A 19,822-nucleotide genomic window follows, 5' to 3' on the forward strand; every position below is an offset into this window, starting at 1 on the left:
GCCACTGCTCAGAGAGCTGTATCTGTTGGAGGAAAAAGGTGCTGCTCCTGTCCCACTATCTTGCCTGCCAGCTTCAGTGCCCCACTGCAGCATCACATGCGAGAGGCTGAATAACCACTGCTGCAGGGAGCTTGTTCTGGGAAAATACACTATGCTGCTCCCTTTGCTCTCCTCAGCCCTGCTGACAAGGTTTGTTTGTGCAACCCTGAGCAAGATCTGTTTCCCACCTGGCTAAAGGACAGATGTTTGAACAAATGACATTCTGTCACCTAGCAGGGTGGGCTGTGCTCTCTACAGTGGTAGAGAGCAAGGTAGCAGAGCCCTTTAGACTTGGGTTTGAGTAGAAGCTGCCCTGGGTGCGTGATCAGGTTGGAGCAGCCCTCACTGGTCTGCAGGTCCTGGCCTAGAGCATGAGCAGAAACTGGAAGATTTTTTTTAGATCCTTTTTGCCTAGGCCCTGTTGCATGAGAATAGGACTGGCCTGCACAACTAAATCTAGCCTCAGCCAAAGGAATTCACCCCAGAGGGGATTTCAGTCCCTGGGGAGAAGAACTTAGCTAGCCCCCTCACCTGAGAGAAGGATTGGGGCAGTTACCCTAGAGCAGCAGTTCTCAAACTGTGGGTTGGGACCCCAAAGTACATCACCACCCCCTTTTAATGAGTTTGCCAGGGCTGGGGTAGGCTGCCTGGGGCCAGAGTTGCAGACTGAGCCCTGGTGCCCCAGGCCAAAGCCCAAGGGCTTCAGCCCTGTGTGGCAGGGCTCAGGCTTTTGCCCAACACAGGGGGGGCTCAGGTTACAGCCCCTGCTCCCCAGGGCTGAAGCTCTTGGGGTTTGACCCCCCTGGGCTGGGGCAGTAATTGTCAGAAGGGGGTTGTGGTCCAATGAAGTTTGAGAACCCCTCTCCTAGAGCATTGCCTAAAGCCAGAGAGTCAGCAGGAACTCCCTCCTGGAGTCTGTTTCACTCAGAGGGCACAGTGGCTGGGGGAGTGGTGTTCCCTCTACTGCTAGAGCCCTGTAATAGTTATCGGTGCCAGCTGGACAGTCCAGAAGGAGGGAAATTCCCTTGCCCTTTGCCCATGAGGGATACCAGCCTTTTGACTCTGGGAACCTGAAGGCAGCAAGCTCTGCTGTCTTCACCTTCCCCATGATCTCGCCTCATTCAGCCCATTAGTGTGTGATGCATCAACCACACCATTTCCTTCCCCCAAAGAAGGTGGGGAGGGCATACACCTCCCTTGCCCATAGAGAATAAGTCATAGACCAGACTCAAGTCATTGGATTTATTTATACAGAAGGTACAAGGCAGGTGACTGCTCAGGCACTAGAACGGCTGCATCTTCTGTATACAAGCATCCCCAGAGTAATAAAGGCCAGTGCAATGGCAGCTGCCATGGAGATCAGCCCAGCTGTAGAAGAGAATCCTACAAAAAGGAAGAACAGGCAGTTAAAACTGCAAGTAGTTGCTTTTCTAGCTACCTCTCCAAAAAAAAAAAAAAAAAAAAAAAAAAAAAAAAAAAAAACCATCCACCATGGACTTGCTGGGTACATTAGTGAAAGGCACAGTTAATAAAGTTGGTGTTTTTATTTGAGCTATATTGAAGGGTTGTGTTTTTTGAAGTGGTTTTTAAGCCATACCTGGAGTCTGTCTATTAGAAGTGGCTGGAATAGGAGATCAGCACCTGTTTATAAACCCCACTAGATAACAGGTTGCAGATCTCAGGCCACAACTGGTGTCCCAGCAGATAAGCCCAGGCTGCAATGGCTGGCAGACTTATGTTTGACTGGCTCTGGTTGGACCATTTCAATGAGGAGCCCTCCTTGAGTCTTGTTGACTCATTCCTAACACCCCCTCCTTGGACTAAGGGATTCTTACAGCTGACTTTGCAAGACCCATTTCTTCCATCCTTTAGATCAGCTTTTCCAAGCCAACCTAATGTAGATTAATAAGTGACAATAGAGGCACCATGTGACTTGTTTTTCCACTAGTTCTAGTTACCCTCTGAGGCGGCCTTCTCTGCTTCCATTTGATCAGTTGAGAGATCCCTTGATCCTCGATAAGTATCAAAGAGGACTAGGGGTCCTACCACAACATCAGCTTCCCTCACCAAGGGGTAACCTGTATTGGGGAAGAGAAGCACTGCTAGAGCACCAATACATGTCAGGTTAGTCTCATCCATCCCATTTCGGGTGGAAGATCCCCTAGGAACAGTCTGTTGGAATAAGCCAAACATCTTCCCAGGTGAAGTGGGACAGACCCTACCATGCCTGGAGGCCACATCTCTCTGGAAGCGCCTCCCTGGCCATCTGTCCAGAGGCCTGACTCTCCCAGACTGTCCAGCCAGCCCACAGTTTCCAGTCTCACAGCACCTGCAGATGTCTCTGGTGCCTTCCACTGGAGACCAGCTGCAACAGAACAGGAACAATCTACAGTGAAGTGTTCTGTTCTAGGCTGCCAATCACTCCCCTGGTGGGGTTCTAGTCTACTCACATGTTGCCTGCTTTGTTGAAGGAACAAGCCTTGTTCAAGGGATCTGGGGCTTGCTCAGCTGCAGTGACTTTCAGATGGCAGGTGACGTAGATCTGGAGGGGAAGTGTGAAGAGGGGTTAGGACCATCCCAGGGGACACTAACACCTGCTTAGCCTAGGGGGGAAATCGACTTGGAGCAGAAATCTAGGAGCTCACCAAGTTCCTGGCATCTCCTGCAAACCTGAACACATCCACCATGAACTGCAGTGTGTCCTGCCTGGGCCTGGGGGATATGAATGCTGAGGTGGTGTCATCTGATCTCCCATCCACCAGGCATCTACACACAAGAACCAAGGGTCAGTGAGAGTCCCTGATCAGTCTTGTTTTAGACTAGAAAGGGTTGCCACCTCTTACCCATTGAAGTCAATGACAGCATAGCGGGGAGAGGAGTCCCTGTCTGGGGTCAGGGTGGCCACACAGCTGTCCACAAAGAGCCTCAGAGCCACATGGTTCCCAGTGCTGACATCAGCTTGGATATGCATGACCTCCCCCAGCTGGAATCCATTGGAGGGTCTCTTAGCACTCCAGTCATCTGGAAGGCAAGTCCACAGTGAGCAGGACAAACAGGCAGGGCTGGGCTCAGCTCCCATGAAGTCTCCTCCCACCTACCATTCATCAGGTGCAGGGAGAAACCCAGCCTCTCCTCAGCAGACAGGGTGGAGCTGAAGGGAACCCATGTTGGCTTGATGGCTTTGCTGCTCACATTGTCCTTCCTGTGAAAGGAGCAAACCTCAGTCACTGAACCAGATCCCACAAGAGGGACTGAATGGGAGGGAGGGGACCTGAGCATCTCAGTCACTCACCTGGGATAGTGACACTCAATGGGAATCACAGCTGGATTGGTTCTCAGGATCACTGGGTTGCTGGCAGGGGTGGGGTTATAGTTCAGGCTTGTGCTGTAAACCAGGGAGTCTGGGGTCATCTGGAAGGAGGGGACATTGGACAGATTAAGGGGAAGTAGTTAATATTGAGCTTAACAGCTCTCAGCTGAAGACTGTTCTCCAGCTCACAGGAAGTGGGCATGTCTTTCAATAAGTGGTTCCTGCACTCATTCTGCTGGAGCGGCCATCCGAATACTGGAGCTACCATAGTGCCCTCTTTTGCATGACTCTGCTGACTGGTTTCCTCTGTGCCTATTCTAAGGCAAGTGCCATAGAGTAACCCCCAGGTACAACATACTCACACCACTACTCAAATTGAGCTACCAGAGTACAGAAACACATTCAGTTGCCCCCTTCCCATCTACCGTCTTTGCAGAGCTCAGGGAATTCAGGGTGCCAAACTCTGCTTTACTGGCAGTAAAATTCCCTGGCTTGGACTAGGCACAAGTGTCCAGTGGTGAAATCAGACAGAGCCACCACAGCTCCCTCCCCATGCGTGCTCTTAAGCCTGCTTTTGGAACACATGTAATAATTCTCAACTATAAGGAGACAGGAGACTGGAGACCCCCCCCAAAAAAAGAAATAGCCAGTTGGTCAGTAACTGAGCCAAGGCCCTGCACAGTACTGTTACCCTTTTTAATCCACACAAATAGGAAGCTCCTGGCTTATATGAAGCTGCCTTACCTGCAAGGTGCTGCCACATTCATGGAGCCCAGCTTCAAAGGTCACTGTGTTCTCTGCAGCATTAAGGGACGTGTACTGGCAGGCAGCTGGGCCAAGGCTCAGGTCAGCAGTTTTGATCAGTCGCCCCGTCCCAAACAGATCCCTGTGCACAGTGATCACCATCTGAGCCTCCTCACACTGCACCGTGACAGGCTGCAGTGGGGACACAGCCCTGAACTGGGAAGCATCAACTCGAGCCCAGGGGTAGGGCTGGGCAAGAGAGGGCACATGGGCTCTTCTGCGAGGGGGCTCAGCCCCGGGGGTGGGTCTCCAGATGGCTGAGTCTCTCCTAGAGAAATCCCAGGGATTGTAACAGGTCACCCCACTGACCACCCAGCACAGAAGAGCAAAGCCCAGGCTGCCTCTATATCCCATCCTGCCTGCCTGCAGGAAACCTAGCATGGAGAAAAATTGCTGCTCTGGGCCCTTTATACCCTGCAGCTACAGCCAGCTCACAGCTGCCCCAGTAATTATCACCCTCCCCTAGCCTGCAGGCAGCTGGAGCTCAATCACATCCACGACCCATCACTGGAGCAAGGAAATGGGAGGACCAATGGGAATCAGCCCCACCTGTTGGTCAGTTCATCAGTTGTATTCTGGGAGATTCCTGTGATGTTTCATTCAATTAAAGGCTGAAACATTTTGATGTGGATGTGAAATATCAGCTGTGCAGAGTCTGCAGTGCTGATGCTCAATGCCAAAGGGGATTTTTACCATGGAGCAGTGATCGCTGCATCATGGTTAAGTTTGTAACACAATCTCTGTTTAAATTCCTGGTCTCTGAATTTTGCCTCTTATCTGAACTTGGTTGGGTTATCTGCTCGGTGTCCCCATCAGGTTCCCTTTGTTTGACCCCTCTCCCGTCCCTGTTATCTCATTAGTTGTCCCCTGGAATCATTTGGCTTCCAGGTCCTGTGGATCCTCCCCTCAGGCTGGGGGGAGGTCCTTTAGTAGTGGGCAGGCTTCCTGGATCCCAATAGGATCTGAACTTGGCCTAGATAGTCAGATCAGCTCCCAAACTAGCATTCTAGTTCAGTGGCTGAGATGCATTTTGGGATGCAAACTTGAGTTCATTTGACCAAAGGGTTTTCCAGTCACAGCTCTCCCAAGTGGCCTGGTTTTAAATGTTGAGCATCCTGTTTGAACAGCCTTATCATGATATTTTTGCACCGCTAGGAAATGATTGGGGTGGGATCCATGTGAAATGGAGATCGTTGGGCTACCCCTGCTGAGGGCTAATGTCCAGTCCGAAGAACAAGTTCCAAAACTTAGCCTATCCAAAATCATTCTGTTTTGTTTCTGGTCCTGTGGAAAGGCCCAGGGGTTTTCTGTGAGCCCCGCAGGCCGTGCCCGTATACACAGATAAACCCAGGACTCCTCTTTCAACCAGGGGACAGTGCACGGGGCTGGGAACCATGACCCAACTCCTCAAAGGTAGTTAGGCTCAATGGAAGTTAGGAGCCTAAATACCTTGGAAGAACTGGGCCCAGGAGACTGTAAATTCAAGAGTTGTTGCTTCCAGTGATGGCTGTTCATATTTATGTGTATTTACACTTGACTGTAGCTTCCTCTGCATGCACTAGGGGAGACAGGTCTCATTCTCCCCTATTTTACAGGTAAGGTCACCAAGAGGCTGCACAATGGTCCTCTTGGAAAAGGTCACATTAATATCTAGGTCATTAATATGGCAGACCTGAGTGTCATCCACTGAGCCAGGCTGTCTGTTGAAGCGAACATCTGAAGCATGTGGTTGGTTGTTCTGTCAGTAGCCACAGCTCTAACCACTAGAGGACACTTCCATTCCCGACACAGGCACAGAACCCAGGCAGCCTGAATCTACTGCTGTCTAACAAACCATTGAACAGTCCACTTACACAGCAGATTAGCTGATTGGGCAGAGGGCCATGGGCTGGTTCTAAAGGGCCTGCATTAAAGTGGATGCCGATCACGATTGGGCATTTTATGGTTCCACATGACGGAATTTTGCTGTGGCCAGTTTCATGAAGGCCACAGCTAAATTTCTCTTTAAAACCAAATGTTGCTTCCTTTTTTTCTCCAAAATCACTTACATGGGACTTTAGGTAGGTGGTCACTAATTTTGGCCCTTTGTCACCATGCCTTAGTTCCCCTGTGTGAGATGGGGATGATTACACACCCCCTCCTTAACTTCAGTTTTGGGTAGATAAATGCAGTCATGTTTAGGAAGCAGAATGGAGGGATGTCAGGGGCTGGGAGCTGTCTAGAGTGGAACATAGGGCTGTGCTGAAAGCGTAAGGAATGGTGGGAAGGTTAAAGTTGTCCTGGAGGCAGCTGAGCAGTGGGCTGTAGCCCACAAAAGCTTATACTCAAATAAATTTATTAGTCTCTAAGGTGCCACAAGCACTCCTGTTCTTTTTGCGGATACAGACTAACACGGCTGCTACTCTGAAACCTGAGCAGTCAGTATCTCGGCAGCACCGGGTGTGGAAAGGCTGGGAGAACAGAGGGGCTGTCAGGAATACAGTCAGGGGATAGAGCCAGCTCTGCTCTTTTGAGGGCAGTGTGTGCACAGAACCCTGCTCATGACCTTCAGCAGGGTAGTTAGATGTTCTTGTGGTTGAAGCACTGGCTTTGGACTCACCAGCTGATGGTTAAATTCCTAGTTCTGCCACCATATTCTTGCGTGACCACAACCATGTCACAGCCTCTCTATGCCTCATTTTATCCCACAGCTGTAAGCTAGGGATAAAATTTCTTCCCCACATCTTGTGTCAGCAGAGGCACCCACTCCGTGGGTGCTCTGGGGCTGGAACACCCACAGGAAAAAAATGGTGGGGGCTAAGCACCCAGTGCCTCCTGCCCACCAGCACACCCCATGGATCAGTGCCTCCCCCTCTCACCCTGCACCTCCCATGAACAGCTGTCCTGCAGCATGCAGGAGGGAGGTGTGAGAATACAGCATGCTCAGGGAAAGGGGTGGAACTGGGCAGGAAGAGGCAGGGCGGGGGTGGGGATGGGGCCTTGGGGGAAGGGGTGGAATGGCATCAAGCATCCCCCAGCACTTTGGAAAGTCGGTGCCTGTGTATGCATGCATAAAAACCACCTCCAGTTTTAGGTTCACTGGAGCACATCAGCCCTTCTAAAGGCTTGTCTACACTGGCACTGTACAGCACTGCAACTTTCTTGTTCAGGGGTGTGAAAAGAAAAAAAAAAAAAAAAAAGACACCCCCTTGAGCGCTGCAAGTTTCAATGCTGTAAAGCACCAGTGTAGACAGTGCACCAGCACTGGTAGCTTCGCACCTTGTGGAGGTGATTTGGAGCACGGGGAGAACTCTCTCCCAGTGCTGTGCCATGACACACAAGCCACATTAAAGCACTGCCAGTGTAGACTAGACACTTGGCAGCCTCTTGAGACTAAGGGCAACAGCCTTGTGTAGTGAAAGCCTCATCAGCTCCAGGCCAAAGGCAGTGGTGTTAGTCTTGATGTAAGGACCCCACATGAGAGCAGAGCCACAGCAGCCCTTGCTAAGCTTTACCAATGATTCTTCACTCACCCCAGTAAGAGAGAGTGCGTCTGCCCAGTGTGAATTTGGTTAGTTCCCCTCCCAGCCCTTGGATCTAGTTATGCCTTTGCCTGGCAGATTACATGATTTGTGTCTGCTATCTCCTCCCCCTCTTGGGCCAAATCAGTCTTCTCAATTGCCCTAGTTTATGGAAGAACTCCACCCTTTGCACACACCACCACATTTGCTGCTTCACTAACTTAAGATTGTAGTGTAGACAGCCTAAGTGGACCTATGTTAGGTCAACTTACAGCCACTGCATTAATTACCACGGTGGCCGCTGTTCACATTATCCTCCTCCTGTTGGTGGTACATGTCCTCACCAGGATCACTTTTACCAACTGGAGAGGGGCCCACATTGGGGACAGAGCCAGGGCTTCTCACCTCTGTGCTCCCAGCCAGGAGGGTGGCTGCCTGGGGCTTCTTGCTTCTAGAAGAGAGATCCACACTTGGAGTCTAGCTGGCTGCCACACTCCTGGCAGGGAGTCTGGGGGGGCCGTAGGGCTCCCAATGGGGAGCCCAGGTAGCAGCCCAAGCCAGGATGGCAGCCTGGCTTGGAGTGGAGACCTGGCAGCAGCCAGGCTGGGGAAACTGGCTTTCTTGTTAATTACATGACTTCAGTGGAGCCATGAAATTGACAAGAATGACAGTCAGCTGATGTAAGGAACAGTATCTACACTGTCACTTCATCACCCTAACTACACTGACAGAAGCACTATGCCACTCATTGAGGTGGTTTTATGTTGCCATTGCAGGGGAGTTACATTGGCAGGAAGAACACTTCAGCAAAAGCGGATTTGTCGTCAACAAAACTGTTCAATGTAGACAAGGCCATAGTGTTCCCCACAGCAGCACAGCCCTATGAAGATGTTTAGAAGGCACACAGGCTTATTTTCTATTCCACATCTCCCCAATAGCAACACCTCATAGCTGCTGGCATCCTTCACCCCAACACTATTGGTGCCATCAGTGCTCCTGCTCTCTATGCACCCACTTAGGGCCAGCTCTGTCCCCTACATTGGCAGTTTTCACTGTAACATGACTTTCCAACCTACAGAAATAACAGGAGTACTTGTGGCACCTTAGAGACTAACAAATTTATTAGAGCATAAGCTTTCGTGGGCTACAGCCCACTTCTTCGGATGCATATAGAGTGAACCATATATTGGTTCAACCTACAGAGGTCATCAGAGCACAGCTGCAGAGTCCCTTCCCACACTGCAAGGGGTGTCAAGCAGCAGAGTTTTCTTATCAATCCAGAGAGTGTGCAGGAGGTTGTTTAAGTGATGTTTGCTAGGCCACTGTATAAACAAGCCAAGCCCTACTGAACCACCCCAGGGCCAGGATTATGACTAATGCCTGGCCACTGAAGTTACACCAGGGATGAGTTTGGTCCATTGGTAGCTGTTCTCATTAGCAATAGCCTCCATGCTACACTAGACTTTACAAGGTGTCAATTCCAGCTGATGGAGACTTGTCTGCACTAGTCTGATCTTGCCAACTTGAAAATAAAATTGTTTAGTGGGGTACTGTGAGGTGCTAGTTGCCCACAGTGATACCTTGGTACATAGTGAGGCAGTGAGCCCCTCCCATCCCATAGCCACACTATTTTTAGCATGGGTATCGCCCCTCAAGGTGGAATTTACATCTTGATATCTAGGATAGGCATGATGTTAGATCTGTTCTCAGCACTCTGGCTGTTGTCACTGGTGACTCAGCCTTCAGCACTGGCCTGTTTGCAGAGGGAGTCATGGCTGGGAGACTGCTTTTGGCTACAGGTGGCAGGTGTTAGATTCCAAGAAGCTCAGAACAATACCTCCAACATTTCACATTGCCAACACCTCAACTCCTGAAGGGTTAAAATCCATGTGCATTTTATATAACAACCTGGTATATAGATTGGACTTTGGGTCTGGAAAAGAGCTGGCACAGAGTATGGTCAAGAGACCAGAGGCCTAGCTAATAGTGATCAGCTAAGAGAAAGCTGGGGTAAAAAAAAGGTAACATTGCCTTTGCTAAGATATGCTTGGTCAGTAGAAATGCCAGATGTTGAAGCAATAACTGAATAATTATGTTTCATCCAATGTTTCAGATTGAACAAAGGATCCCTGTTCCTATTGTGTTAGTCTCTTCTGTAGGGAATGTTCTTCCCACAGATCCAACCTTGAGTTTATGAAAAAGTTGGCACATGTCAGTATAAAGATTGGGAAGGAGGTGGAAGGATGCCCTGAGACCAATGCCCTGCCTTAAGACATCGGTATTGTCATGTACTTTCACTGTTTCTTTGCTTTAACCCCTAGGAATGTACCTATTGGACAATCAAAGGAGTTGCTCCATTCCTATGGACCCCAAATCAGAATTCACATATTTTATACTAACAACATTTTAGCAAAGTATTAAATGTTAACTCGCTAACTTGAGACCATGGGCCGAGACATTATGTAACCTTTTAACCATTGGCTAATGTGCTATCTTGTCTTGCTGCAAAACCTATCCCGGGGTGTGGAACTGTGTACCCTGTCACTTTCCCCTGCCCATGGAAAAAATCTCTATATTCTATTGTAATCAACTGATTGACAGTGTCTGAGCCTAATAAGCAAAGTGACACTCCACCAGTGCTGTGTGCAATAAACTCCTATGCTTGACCTCTCCACAGTGTGAATTTATGTCCTTCAACTCCATTGCCAGGAGAGGCTAACTCTGCACTCAACCCCCACTGACTATTCACAAGCACTGCAGTCTCAGTTCATGAGAGGACCAGCTGGTTGAGTTACCCCCACAGAATAGACAGCATCACTCACCCATTAAGATGTCAGCACTGACCAGACTCAAGTCCATTTATGGGTTTATTTTATATGACAAGGTACAAGTCACATGACAGCACCAGCCATTGCACGGCTGTGGTTTTTGTAGATGAAGCAGATGGTCAGAGTCATGGAGGCCAAACCAATAGCAGCAGCCACCAAGCTCAGCCCAAACACCAGCCCAGGAGTCTCTTCCATGCCTGTAGGAAAGATCTGTGGTTAGAATGGGAACTAGATGTTTTTCCAGCTTTAGTGAAGTCAATATTGGTGGGTGTTTGCATCATTCATAAGCAAGCCAGTTATTCCCCTTCTTTTGTAGTCAGGCATTTGATTTTTCCTTCTTAAGTGTAGTGCTTAGCACTTCTTTATTGACCTTCATCTTGAGTTCTCCAGTCAATTTTGAATTCTTATCCTATCCTCTCAGCTTGCACTCTGGAGGAGTTTCAAGGTGTCAGCCACAAATTTTATAAATACACTCATCCCTCATCTAAAGTGAGAATGAAAATATTGAGTAGTACCAGACCCAGGGACTGACCCCCTAAATACACCCTCAGTCTCACAGCAGACCATAGATAATTACTCTAAGTACCATCTTTCAACCAGTTGTGAACCCAGTTATAGTAGTTTCATCTACATGCATTTCCTTAGTTTACTTATGAGACTCATTGGACCTGTCAAAGGATTACTAAAAAGTGTATCCACTCCCAACATGTCTGCTTCCCCCACCTCTGGCACCACTAGGCCAGTAATTTCCTTTTTTTTTTTTTTTTTTTTTTTAAACTGTTATTGGTTTGACATGATTTGTTCTTGATAAATTTGTGCTGCCTACTCCCTATAACCCTAGTGTCTTCTAGGTGCTTACAAACTGATTGTTTGATACCTTTCCAGGTAAGGAAGTGAGACTGACTGGTCTGATTTCCCAGGCATTCTGTTCTGCTTTTTAAAGCTAGGTACTACGTTTGCACCTCTCTAGTCCTCTGGGACCTCACTCTTCTGTGTTCTCAGGAGATGATCACTGACAGTTCAGAGATTGCTTCAGCTAGTTCCTTAGGATGATACGAGGCCCTCCCAACTGGAATACATCTAAATGCTCTTTATTCTGTTCTTTAACTACTTTGGCTTGTGTTCCTTCCACCTTAATAGTTGTGTTGAGTATCTGGTCACTGTTAACCATTTTAAATGGTGACTGAAGCAAAATAGGCACTAGACACCTCAGCCTTCTTGATGTCATCCATTATTAGATCTCCTCCCCACTAAGGAAAGGACCTACCCTTTCCTTAGTCTCTTGCTCCTAGTGTATTTGCAGAACTGCTTATTGCCTTTTATGTCCCTTGGTAGGTGTAACTCATTTTGTGACAGTCTGATTTTGTCCCTACATGCTTGTGCTATTCTTTTGTACTCAGCATTTTTAATTCAGGTAATTGAAGAGCTCTTGATGGAGCCATCTTGGCCTTACTCTATCTTTCCTTTAAATTGGGATAGTTTGCAGTTGTGCTTGTAATATTTCTCCTTGATAAATATCAAGCTCACCTGAATTACTTTTCCCCTTAAATTCTCTTCCCTTGGGACCTTTCCCTACCCATCTGTTAAAGTCTGCTTTTTTGAAGCCCATTGTCTTGATTTTACTGCTCTTGCCTTAGGATTGCAAAAGATCACTGCATGATCACTTCCACCCCAATTGCCTTCCACCTTCTGATGTGTTACTAATGCCTCCCTGTTGGTCAGGATCAAGTTTCAGATGGCTCTCCCCCAGTTACTTCCTCTACTTTCCAAAACAGAAGAGTTGTCCCCACTACATTCCAAGAACTTGTTGGAAGAATTAGGTTTTGCTGTCTGGGTAGTCCAATAGATCTTAGAAGAGTCCCCCCATTGCCACCAGGGGTTATGTTTTGATATTTCTATATGTCCTAGAAATGCCTCATCCACCTCTTCCTGATTTAGGGGTCTACAATAGACCCCCCCCCCCCAGCCCAATGATATGATCTTTAGCAGAGACTTTAAATGGATCTGCCTCATCTCCTTCTGGATATTAGGACACATGTACATCAATAGACAAGGTCTCCTTTTTTAATCCTGTCCTTCCTGAAATAGCTATAGATGGATATAGCTCTGTTCCAGTCATGAGATTTATCCCATCAAGTCTGTGACAATTAAATCATGGTTTAGTTTATGTACTTATGCTACCAGTTCTGTTTATTCCCCCTACTCCTTGTATTTGTGTATTGACATCCAAGACATGGATCAGATTCCCACCTTGGAAAATTATAATAGGGTCATAGGATTAACATGTTCCCTCCTAATTCTAGCCCTCTGTTAAGGTCACTGTATTGGTTATGTGGTGTCATAACTTCCTGGAGTTTAGCAGGAAGTACCTGTCTCCTACAAGCCACCCAGATTATAAATTGGTCTTGACCAATTTAGTGGTTCAACCCAGCTGGGGGTGGAGTCAGGAGTGGAGGGTGGAGAACTCCCCTGGATTCTAGTTAGCTCCTTTCCTGTCCTCCCCACTGGTTTGGCGGGCCCATAGGTTTGTCCTGGCAAATCTGTTTACTCGGTGTTCCCTTGAAGAGGTGGGTTGCAGGGCTGAGCCTTGTGGTTGGAGAGAGTTTTCACCTTTTACAACAGGCCCAATGCCCTGAAGGTGCATAGACTATTGCTGTACAAGTTAGGTACCTGGTGATGCTGCCTTCCCTACTTCCATTTGTTCTTCCACAAGATTCCTGGATCCCTGATAGGCATAAGTGATGAATAGGGGTCCTACCACAACATCAGCCTCAGCTTCCCTCACTGAGGAGTCACCTGTATTGAGGAAAGAAATTACATCTGTGTGGCTTTTCATTCTCACAATGTGGATAAAGACAACCCATGGACCTTCAGCTCAGCTAGCAGACCCCCCTTTTTATTGGGAAAGACCTAACCACCACACATAGGCACCTATTAACTACAATTATATAGATCCTACCATTCCTGGAGGCCACATCTCTCTGGAAGCGCCTCCCTGGCCATCTATCCAGAGGTCTGACTCTCCCAGACTGTCCAGCCAGCCCACAGTTCCCAGTCTCACAGCACCTGCAGATGTCTCTGGTGCCTTCCACTGGAGACCAGCTGCAACAGAACAGGAATAATCATCTACAGTGAAGTGTTTTGTTCTAGGCTGCCTATCACTCCCCTGGTGGGGTTCTAGTCTACTCACATGTTGCCTGCTTTGTTGAAGGAACAAGCCTTGTTCAAGGGATCTGGGGCTTGCTCAGCTGCAGTGACTTTCAGATGGCAGGTGATGTAGATCTGGAGGGGAAGTGGGAAGAAGGGTTAGGACCATCCCAGGGGACACTAACACCTGCTTAGCCTAGGGGGGAAATCGACTTGGAGCAGAAATCTAGGAGCTCACCAAGTTCCTGGCATCTCCTGCAAACCTGAACACATCCACCATGAACTGCAGTGTGTCCTGCCTGGGCCTGGGGGATATGAAGGCTGAGGTGGTGTCATCTGATCTCCCATCCACCAGGCATCTACACACAAGAACTCTGGTTAGTAAGATCCCCACAGACTCAAGGTAGATGCTAGACTAGAAAGGGCTGCCACCTCTTACCCATTGAAGTCAATGACAGCATAGCGGGGAGAGGAGTCCCTGTCTGGGGTCAAGGTGGCCACACAGCTGTCCACAAAGAGCCTCAAAGCCACATGGTTCCCAGTGCTGACATCAGCTTGGATATGCATGACCTCCCCCAGCTGGAATCCATTGGAGGGTCTCTCAGCACTCCAGTCATCTGCAAGGCAAGCTCACAGTGAGCAGGACAGACAAGCAGGCAGGGCAGGGCTCCCCTGAAGTCTCCTCCCACCTACCATTCATCAGGTGCAGGGAGAAACCCAGCCTTTCCTCTGCAGACAGGGTAGAGCTGAAGGGAACCCACGTGGGCTTGATGGCTTTACTGCTCACATTGTCCTTCCTGTGAGAGGAGCAAACCTCAGTCACTGAGCCAGATCCAACAACAAGAACTGAATGGGAGGGAGGGATCCAAGTATCTCAGACACTCACCTGGGGTAGTGACACTCAATGGGAATCACAGCTGGATTGGTTCTCAGGATCACTGGGTTGCTAGCAGGGGTAGGGTTATAGTTCAGGCTTGTGCTGTAAACTAGGGAGTCTGAGGTCATCTGGGAAGAATCAGACATGGAAGTGTTAGCAGCATACAAACATTCAAAACCACTAGGTTCAGCAAGACCTAGAGAGACATTTCCTATTAATGGAAAGTCTTTCAACACATGTACAACCATAGTTGTAAGGTTTTTACATTTGTTTTTAGAGTTCATTCCATAGAATACCGGACAGGTCAGTACTGATGGGTACCATAGGCCCTAGTTCTACACATCTCTGGTCATTGCAGTATCTGCTTCTAGCACTGTCTTTCCTACAGGTAATCATCTTTTCTCCTACAGTGAAGATGAATTCACTTTGGAAGTTAGCAAGAATCTAGCTCCTATTGGGCACTCCCTTATGCTATCAGCCATCTTTCCCTGGGCAAGGAGGATTAATCCAGCTGTCCTGGCCTATTGTTATAGGGACTCTCCCATAGCAAGTCACATATTGTGAAAATGTTGGGGGAGGGGTGGGGAAGATCCGTTCACAGAGGGTGAAGGTCCAACAGCTGGTTGCAACCATCTCTTAGCATTGCAAGCAGGGAAAGCTGATCAACGTGGTGGTACCTCAAGAGATGACCCAGAGACTTAGGTTTCCTAGCCAATAATACACTGGCCTACAGCCTCCCACAGCACTGGGCATCAAAGATGTGGCAGAAAGTTAAGTGGGATCCAGGTGCTCCTGTCCACACCGCCATGTACTTCTCTAAAGGTACAGCTAAAACTACAAATAAAAGCAGTGTTCTTAACTCGGGTGAGCTAACTGGGGTTCAAATAGCAGAGAAGACCTGGCACATCTGATTTTAATCCAGGTTGCAGGTCAGATTCAACCCCAGGCTCCTCTACAAGCTTAGCTGAGCTGCTAATACGAAGTTAAAAAGCAAGTTGCTGTGTCTTCAGTGCTGTTTGACCCCTCAAGATGCCAATGCCAAGTAAGAACTTCTGTGAGTTTAGACAGACACTAGATCAACCCCTCTACAAGGTCACTATTGTGAGGCAAGTGTTAGACAAGGAAACCTCAAGCTAATAGAGTGACATGTGCCAGGTTCCTGGTCTCCAACTCAGGCCTGGCCAGGCATGGAGGAGTCACTCACTTACCCCTGTTCCTTATGGGGCACCAGGGATCACAACCTATCAGTGCATTTGCTTGGGTTTTCTGGTGTCTCACAGGACCAGGCCTACTCCAGCCTAAGCAAAATTTACAGCCTGTGTCCAGAGGGGAAGTCACATTGTGCTACCAAGCATCCCTCCCCACCCTATTTTTGGGCACTGCTTTAAAAGCAGCGCTCAGGATTGTTGTGGGACAGGTGACATTAGGGATTATGATGCAGCATCCACAAGGGAGGACCAGAGTTAATCCCACCCTTTGGTGCCTTTAACCCAAGATTGCCTTTACTCCCCATTTATCCCACCCAACAAAGCACAGATGGGACAGAGGGTATGTGGCTCACCTTATACACAGGTGCTCTAGCTTGTATGAAGCTGCCTTACCTGCAAGGTGCTGCCACATTCATGGAGCCCAGCTTCAAAGGTCACGGTGTTCTCCACAGCATTAAGGGACGTGTACTGGCAGGCGGCCAGGCCAAGGCTCAGGTCAGCAGCTTTGATCAGTCTCCCCGTCCCAAACAGATCCCTGTGCACAGTGATCACCAGCTGAGCTTCCTCACACTGCACCGTGACAGGCTGCAGCGGGGACACAGCCCGGAGCTGGGAAGCATCAACCCGAGCCCAGGGGTAGGGCTGGGCAAGAGAAGGTACATGGGGTTGTCTCTGAGGGGGCTCAACCCTGAGGTTGGGTCTCCAGATGGCTGAGTCACTCCTAGAGAAATCCCAGGGATTGTAACAGGTCACCCCACTGACTGCCCAGCACAGAACAAAAAAACCCAGGCCACCTCTGTACCCCATTCTGCCTGCCTGCCTGCAGCAAACCCAGCATAGAATGAAACTCTAGCTCTGGGGCCCTTTATACCCTGCACCTAAAGCCAGCTCACAGTTGCCCCAGGTAATTAACACCCTCACCTAGACAGCAGGCAGCTGGAGCCCAATCACACCCACTGCCCACACCCTGGAGCAGGGAAGTGGGAGGAACAATGGGAATCAGTCCCACCTGTTGGTCAGTTCATCAGTTGTATTTTGGGAGATTCCTACTATGTTTTATTCAATTAAAGTTTAAAAGATTGTGATATGATGGAAGTGCCAGCCGTACAGTCTGCTTTGGGAATGAGGGATTCCAGGGGGCTTTCCATCCTGGGGCAGTGATAGCTGCACCAGCGTTAAACTTGCAACATGTTTAACCCAGCTTTAAACATGGGTTCTGTTTAAAGCTGAAATTTGCATCCTCTCTGAAATCCACATACACAGGCAGATCAGCTTCTGGGTCAATGGCTGGGGTGGAGATTGTGATGCAAAGTTGAGTTCATTTGACCAAAGGCATCTTCTCCAGAGACAGCTCTGCCAAAGGACCTGTTTTTAAATGTGAACATTCTTATCATGAGAGTCATTGATTCCAAGGCCAGAAGAGACTACACACAAAATCTTGTCTGATGTCCTGATCAGCACAGGCCAGAGAACTTCCCCCAAATAATTCCTAGAGCTGATCTCTCAGAAAAACATCCAATCTGGATTTTAAAATTGCCAGTGATGGAGAATCCCATCCCCCCCCCCCCTCCCCGCCCAGGTAGTAAATTGATCCCATTGTTAATTACTCTCACTGTGAAAGATTTACACCTTATTTCCAGTCTGAATTTGTCTAGCTTCAACCTCCAGCCATTGGATGGTGTTAGACCTTTGTCTGCTAGGTTGAAGAGCCCATTATTAAATATTTGTTGCCCAGGTGGATATTTATACACTGTAATCAAGTCACCCCTTCACCTTCTCTTTGTTAAGACAAATAAATGGAGCTCTTTGAGACTATCCCCATAAGACATGTTTTCTAATCTGTTACTCCTTCTCATGGCTCTTCTCTGAACCCTCTCCAATTTATCAATATCCTCCTTGAACTGGATACAGGATTCCAGCAGCAGTCGTACCAATGCCAAATATAGAGGTAAAATGAAATCTCTGCTCCAATTCGAGATTTCCCTGTTTATATATCTCAGGATCACATTTGGCTGCAGTGTCACACTGGGAGCTCATCCCCAAATCTTTTCCAGAGTCACTGCTGTCCAGAATAGAGTCCCCCATTCTGTAAGTATGGCCTACACTCTTTGTTTCTAGATGTATATATTTACATTTAGACATATTAAAATGCATATTGTTTGCTTGCACCCAGTTTACCAAGCGATCCATATTGCTCTGTATCAGTGGCCTGTCCTCTTCATTATTTACCACTTCCCCAATTTCTGTATTATCTGCAAAAGTTATCAGTGATGATTTTATGTTTTCCTCCAGCTCATTGATGAAAATGTTAAATAGCATAGGGCCATGAACCAATCCCTGCAGGACCCCACTGGAAACATCACTGCTCAATGACGATTCCACGTTTACAGTTATATTTTGAGACCTATCAGTTAGCCAGTTTTTAATCCATTGAATGTGACGTGCTCATTTTAGATCGTTCTAGTTTTTTAATCAAAATGTCATGTAGTACCAAGTCAAATGCCTTACAGAAGTCCAAGTCTACTATGTCAATACTGTTACCTTTCTCAACCAAACTTGCAATCTCATCAAAAAAGATATCAAGTTAGTTTGACAGGATCTATTTTCCATAAGGCCATGTTGATTGGCATTAATTACATTACTCTCCTTTAATTCTTTTTTAATTGAGTCCCACATCAGCTGCTCCATTAGCTTGCCCAGAATTGCTGACAGTCCTATAATTAGCCAGGTCATCCCATTTACCCTTTATAAAAATTGGCACATTAGTTTTATTCTAGTCTTCTGAACCTCCCAGTGCTCCAACACTTACTGAAAATCAAAATTTACGATACAGCGAACTCCCCAGCCTGCACTCTTATGTGCACAGAGATAGGTACTGCTTGAGGGGGAGGGAAGGTCCACCTGAAGCCGAGATCATTGGGATACCCCTGCTAAGGGCTAGTGTCCAGCCCCAAAGTGCAAGTTCCTAAACTGGTCCCATCCATTCAACTTTATTGCTGGCCCTGGAGAGCAGTCCAGGGCTTGCTGGGAGCTCTGCGTGCCAGGCCAGTCCATAGCTGAAGATAGACAGAAGGCCCTGTAGTTTGGGGAAGTTGTACTTGGCTGGGACCCAGAAGGACATAAATTCAAGAGTCCTCTTCTACTGCTGGCTGTTAATATTGATGTGTATCACTCAGCTCTGATAATTGACTAGAGCTTCCTATCCTACATTGGGGGGGACACATCTCTCATTCTCCCCCATTTTACAGATCAGGTAACTTTGAGGCTGCACAAGGCTCCTTCTGGGAGAGCTCAGAATAAAATCCAGGCCATTAATATGACAGACCTCAGGGTCATCCATTGATCCATACTGGCATTTGAAATGCTCACCCCAAATGTCTATGGTGGGTTCTCTTGTCTGCAGCCTCAGCTCTAACCTCTAGAGCACACTTGCAGCCCAGAGACAGGCGCGGAAGCCAGGACGCCTGCATCTGCTGCTGTCTAACAGCCCTACTTACAGAGCAAGTTACCTCCGGGGTGAGGGACCATGGGGTGGTTTTGAAGGGTCAGTGAGCAAATCCTTCTGTTGAGCTACATTGTGAGCTCTGTGGTTCTAAATGAAGGAATTTCTCTTTGGGGGTTTTGGGAAGGTTGCAGCTAAATTTCTCTTTGAAACCAAATGTTGCACTTTCTTCAAAATCAATCACACTAGAATTTTGCTAGGTGGCCATTCATTTTGGCCCTTTAGCTACGTGCCTCAGTTTCCCTGTGTGGAATGGGGATGATCGTATTCCCCTCAGCCACTGCAGCTTTGGGTAGATAAATTCAGGGGTGTTTGCGAAGAAGAGTGGACAGATGTCAGGGGCTCGGAGCTTTCTAGGTCAGGATAGTCATGTGGGGAACGTTGGTCTGTGTTAGAGGGTTGGAGTTCTGCCGGGGCAGCGGTTAGCGTGGGGACCCCATCTGCTGTGTAGGGTGGAGGAGGGCTGGGAGAACAGAGGGATCAAGGGGCTGTTGGGAATGTGGCCAGGGGACCCCAGGGATGAAAGAGGGTCAGAGACTTGTACAGATCAGGCACTGGCTTCAGATTCACCAGAGCAGGGTCCAGCCCTGGTTCTGCCACTCTCTTC

General features: G+C 48.2%; 2 protein-coding genes across 2 annotated transcripts; both read right to left on the reverse strand.

Annotated features, from left to right (window-relative positions):
* Positions 1 to 1,315: 1,315 nt before the first annotated feature.
* LOC135884499 (zona pellucida sperm-binding protein 3-like) lies at positions 1,316 to 4,534 on the reverse strand. Its single transcript, XM_065411909.1, has 9 exons — positions 4,094 to 4,534; positions 3,332 to 3,450; positions 3,138 to 3,241; positions 2,883 to 3,060; positions 2,685 to 2,805; positions 2,490 to 2,581; positions 2,262 to 2,404; positions 1,998 to 2,117; positions 1,316 to 1,422 (listed from the first exon to the last, which is right to left on the reverse strand). The coding sequence occupies exons 1-9, from the start codon at positions 4,532 to 4,534 to the stop codon at positions 1,316 to 1,318; spliced, it is 1,425 nt and encodes a 474-aa protein (XP_065267981.1).
* A 6,010-nt stretch (positions 4,535 to 10,544) lies between these two features.
* Positions 10,545 to 16,520, reverse strand: LOC135884511 (zona pellucida sperm-binding protein 3-like). Its single transcript, XM_065411925.1, has 9 exons — positions 16,107 to 16,520; positions 14,515 to 14,633; positions 14,322 to 14,425; positions 14,068 to 14,245; positions 13,867 to 13,987; positions 13,672 to 13,763; positions 13,441 to 13,583; positions 13,152 to 13,277; positions 10,545 to 10,678 (listed from the first exon to the last, which is right to left on the reverse strand). Exons 1-9 carry the CDS (start codon positions 16,518 to 16,520, stop codon positions 10,545 to 10,547), a joined length of 1,431 nt encoding a protein of 476 aa, XP_065267997.1.
* Between the last annotated feature and the right edge of the window lie 3,302 nt (positions 16,521 to 19,822).

This window comes from Emys orbicularis, chromosome 10 (genome assembly GCF_028017835.1).
Source record: "Emys orbicularis isolate rEmyOrb1 chromosome 10, rEmyOrb1.hap1, whole genome shotgun sequence".
NCBI lineage: Eukaryota > Metazoa > Chordata > Testudines > Emydidae > Emys > Emys orbicularis.

Coding starts and splice junctions, on each gene's coding strand:
- LOC135884499 (XM_065411909.1), bottom strand. CDS start 4,534: ATGCTAGGTTTCCTGCAGGCAGGCAGGATGGGATATAGAGGCAGCCTG. Junction 3,451..4,093: donor AATGTGGCAGCACCTTGCAG/GTAAGGCAGCTT, acceptor CCCTCCTTCCAG/ATGACCCCAGACTCCCTGGT. Junction 1,423..1,997: donor AGAGAAGGCCGCCTCAGAGG/GTAACTAGAACT, acceptor TCCTTTTTGTAG/GATTCTCTTCTACAGCTGGG.
- LOC135884511 (XM_065411925.1), bottom strand. CDS start 16,520: ATGGGGTACAGAGGTGGCCTGGGTTTTTTTGTTCTGTGCTGGGCAGTC. Junction 14,426..14,514: donor ATTGAGTGTCACTACCCCAG/GTGAGTGTCTGA, acceptor CTCCTCTCACAG/GAAGGACAATGTGAGCAGTA. Junction 13,278..13,440: donor AGATGTGGCCTCCAGGAATG/GTAGGATCTATA, acceptor TCCTCAATACAG/GTGACTCCTCAGTGAGGGAA.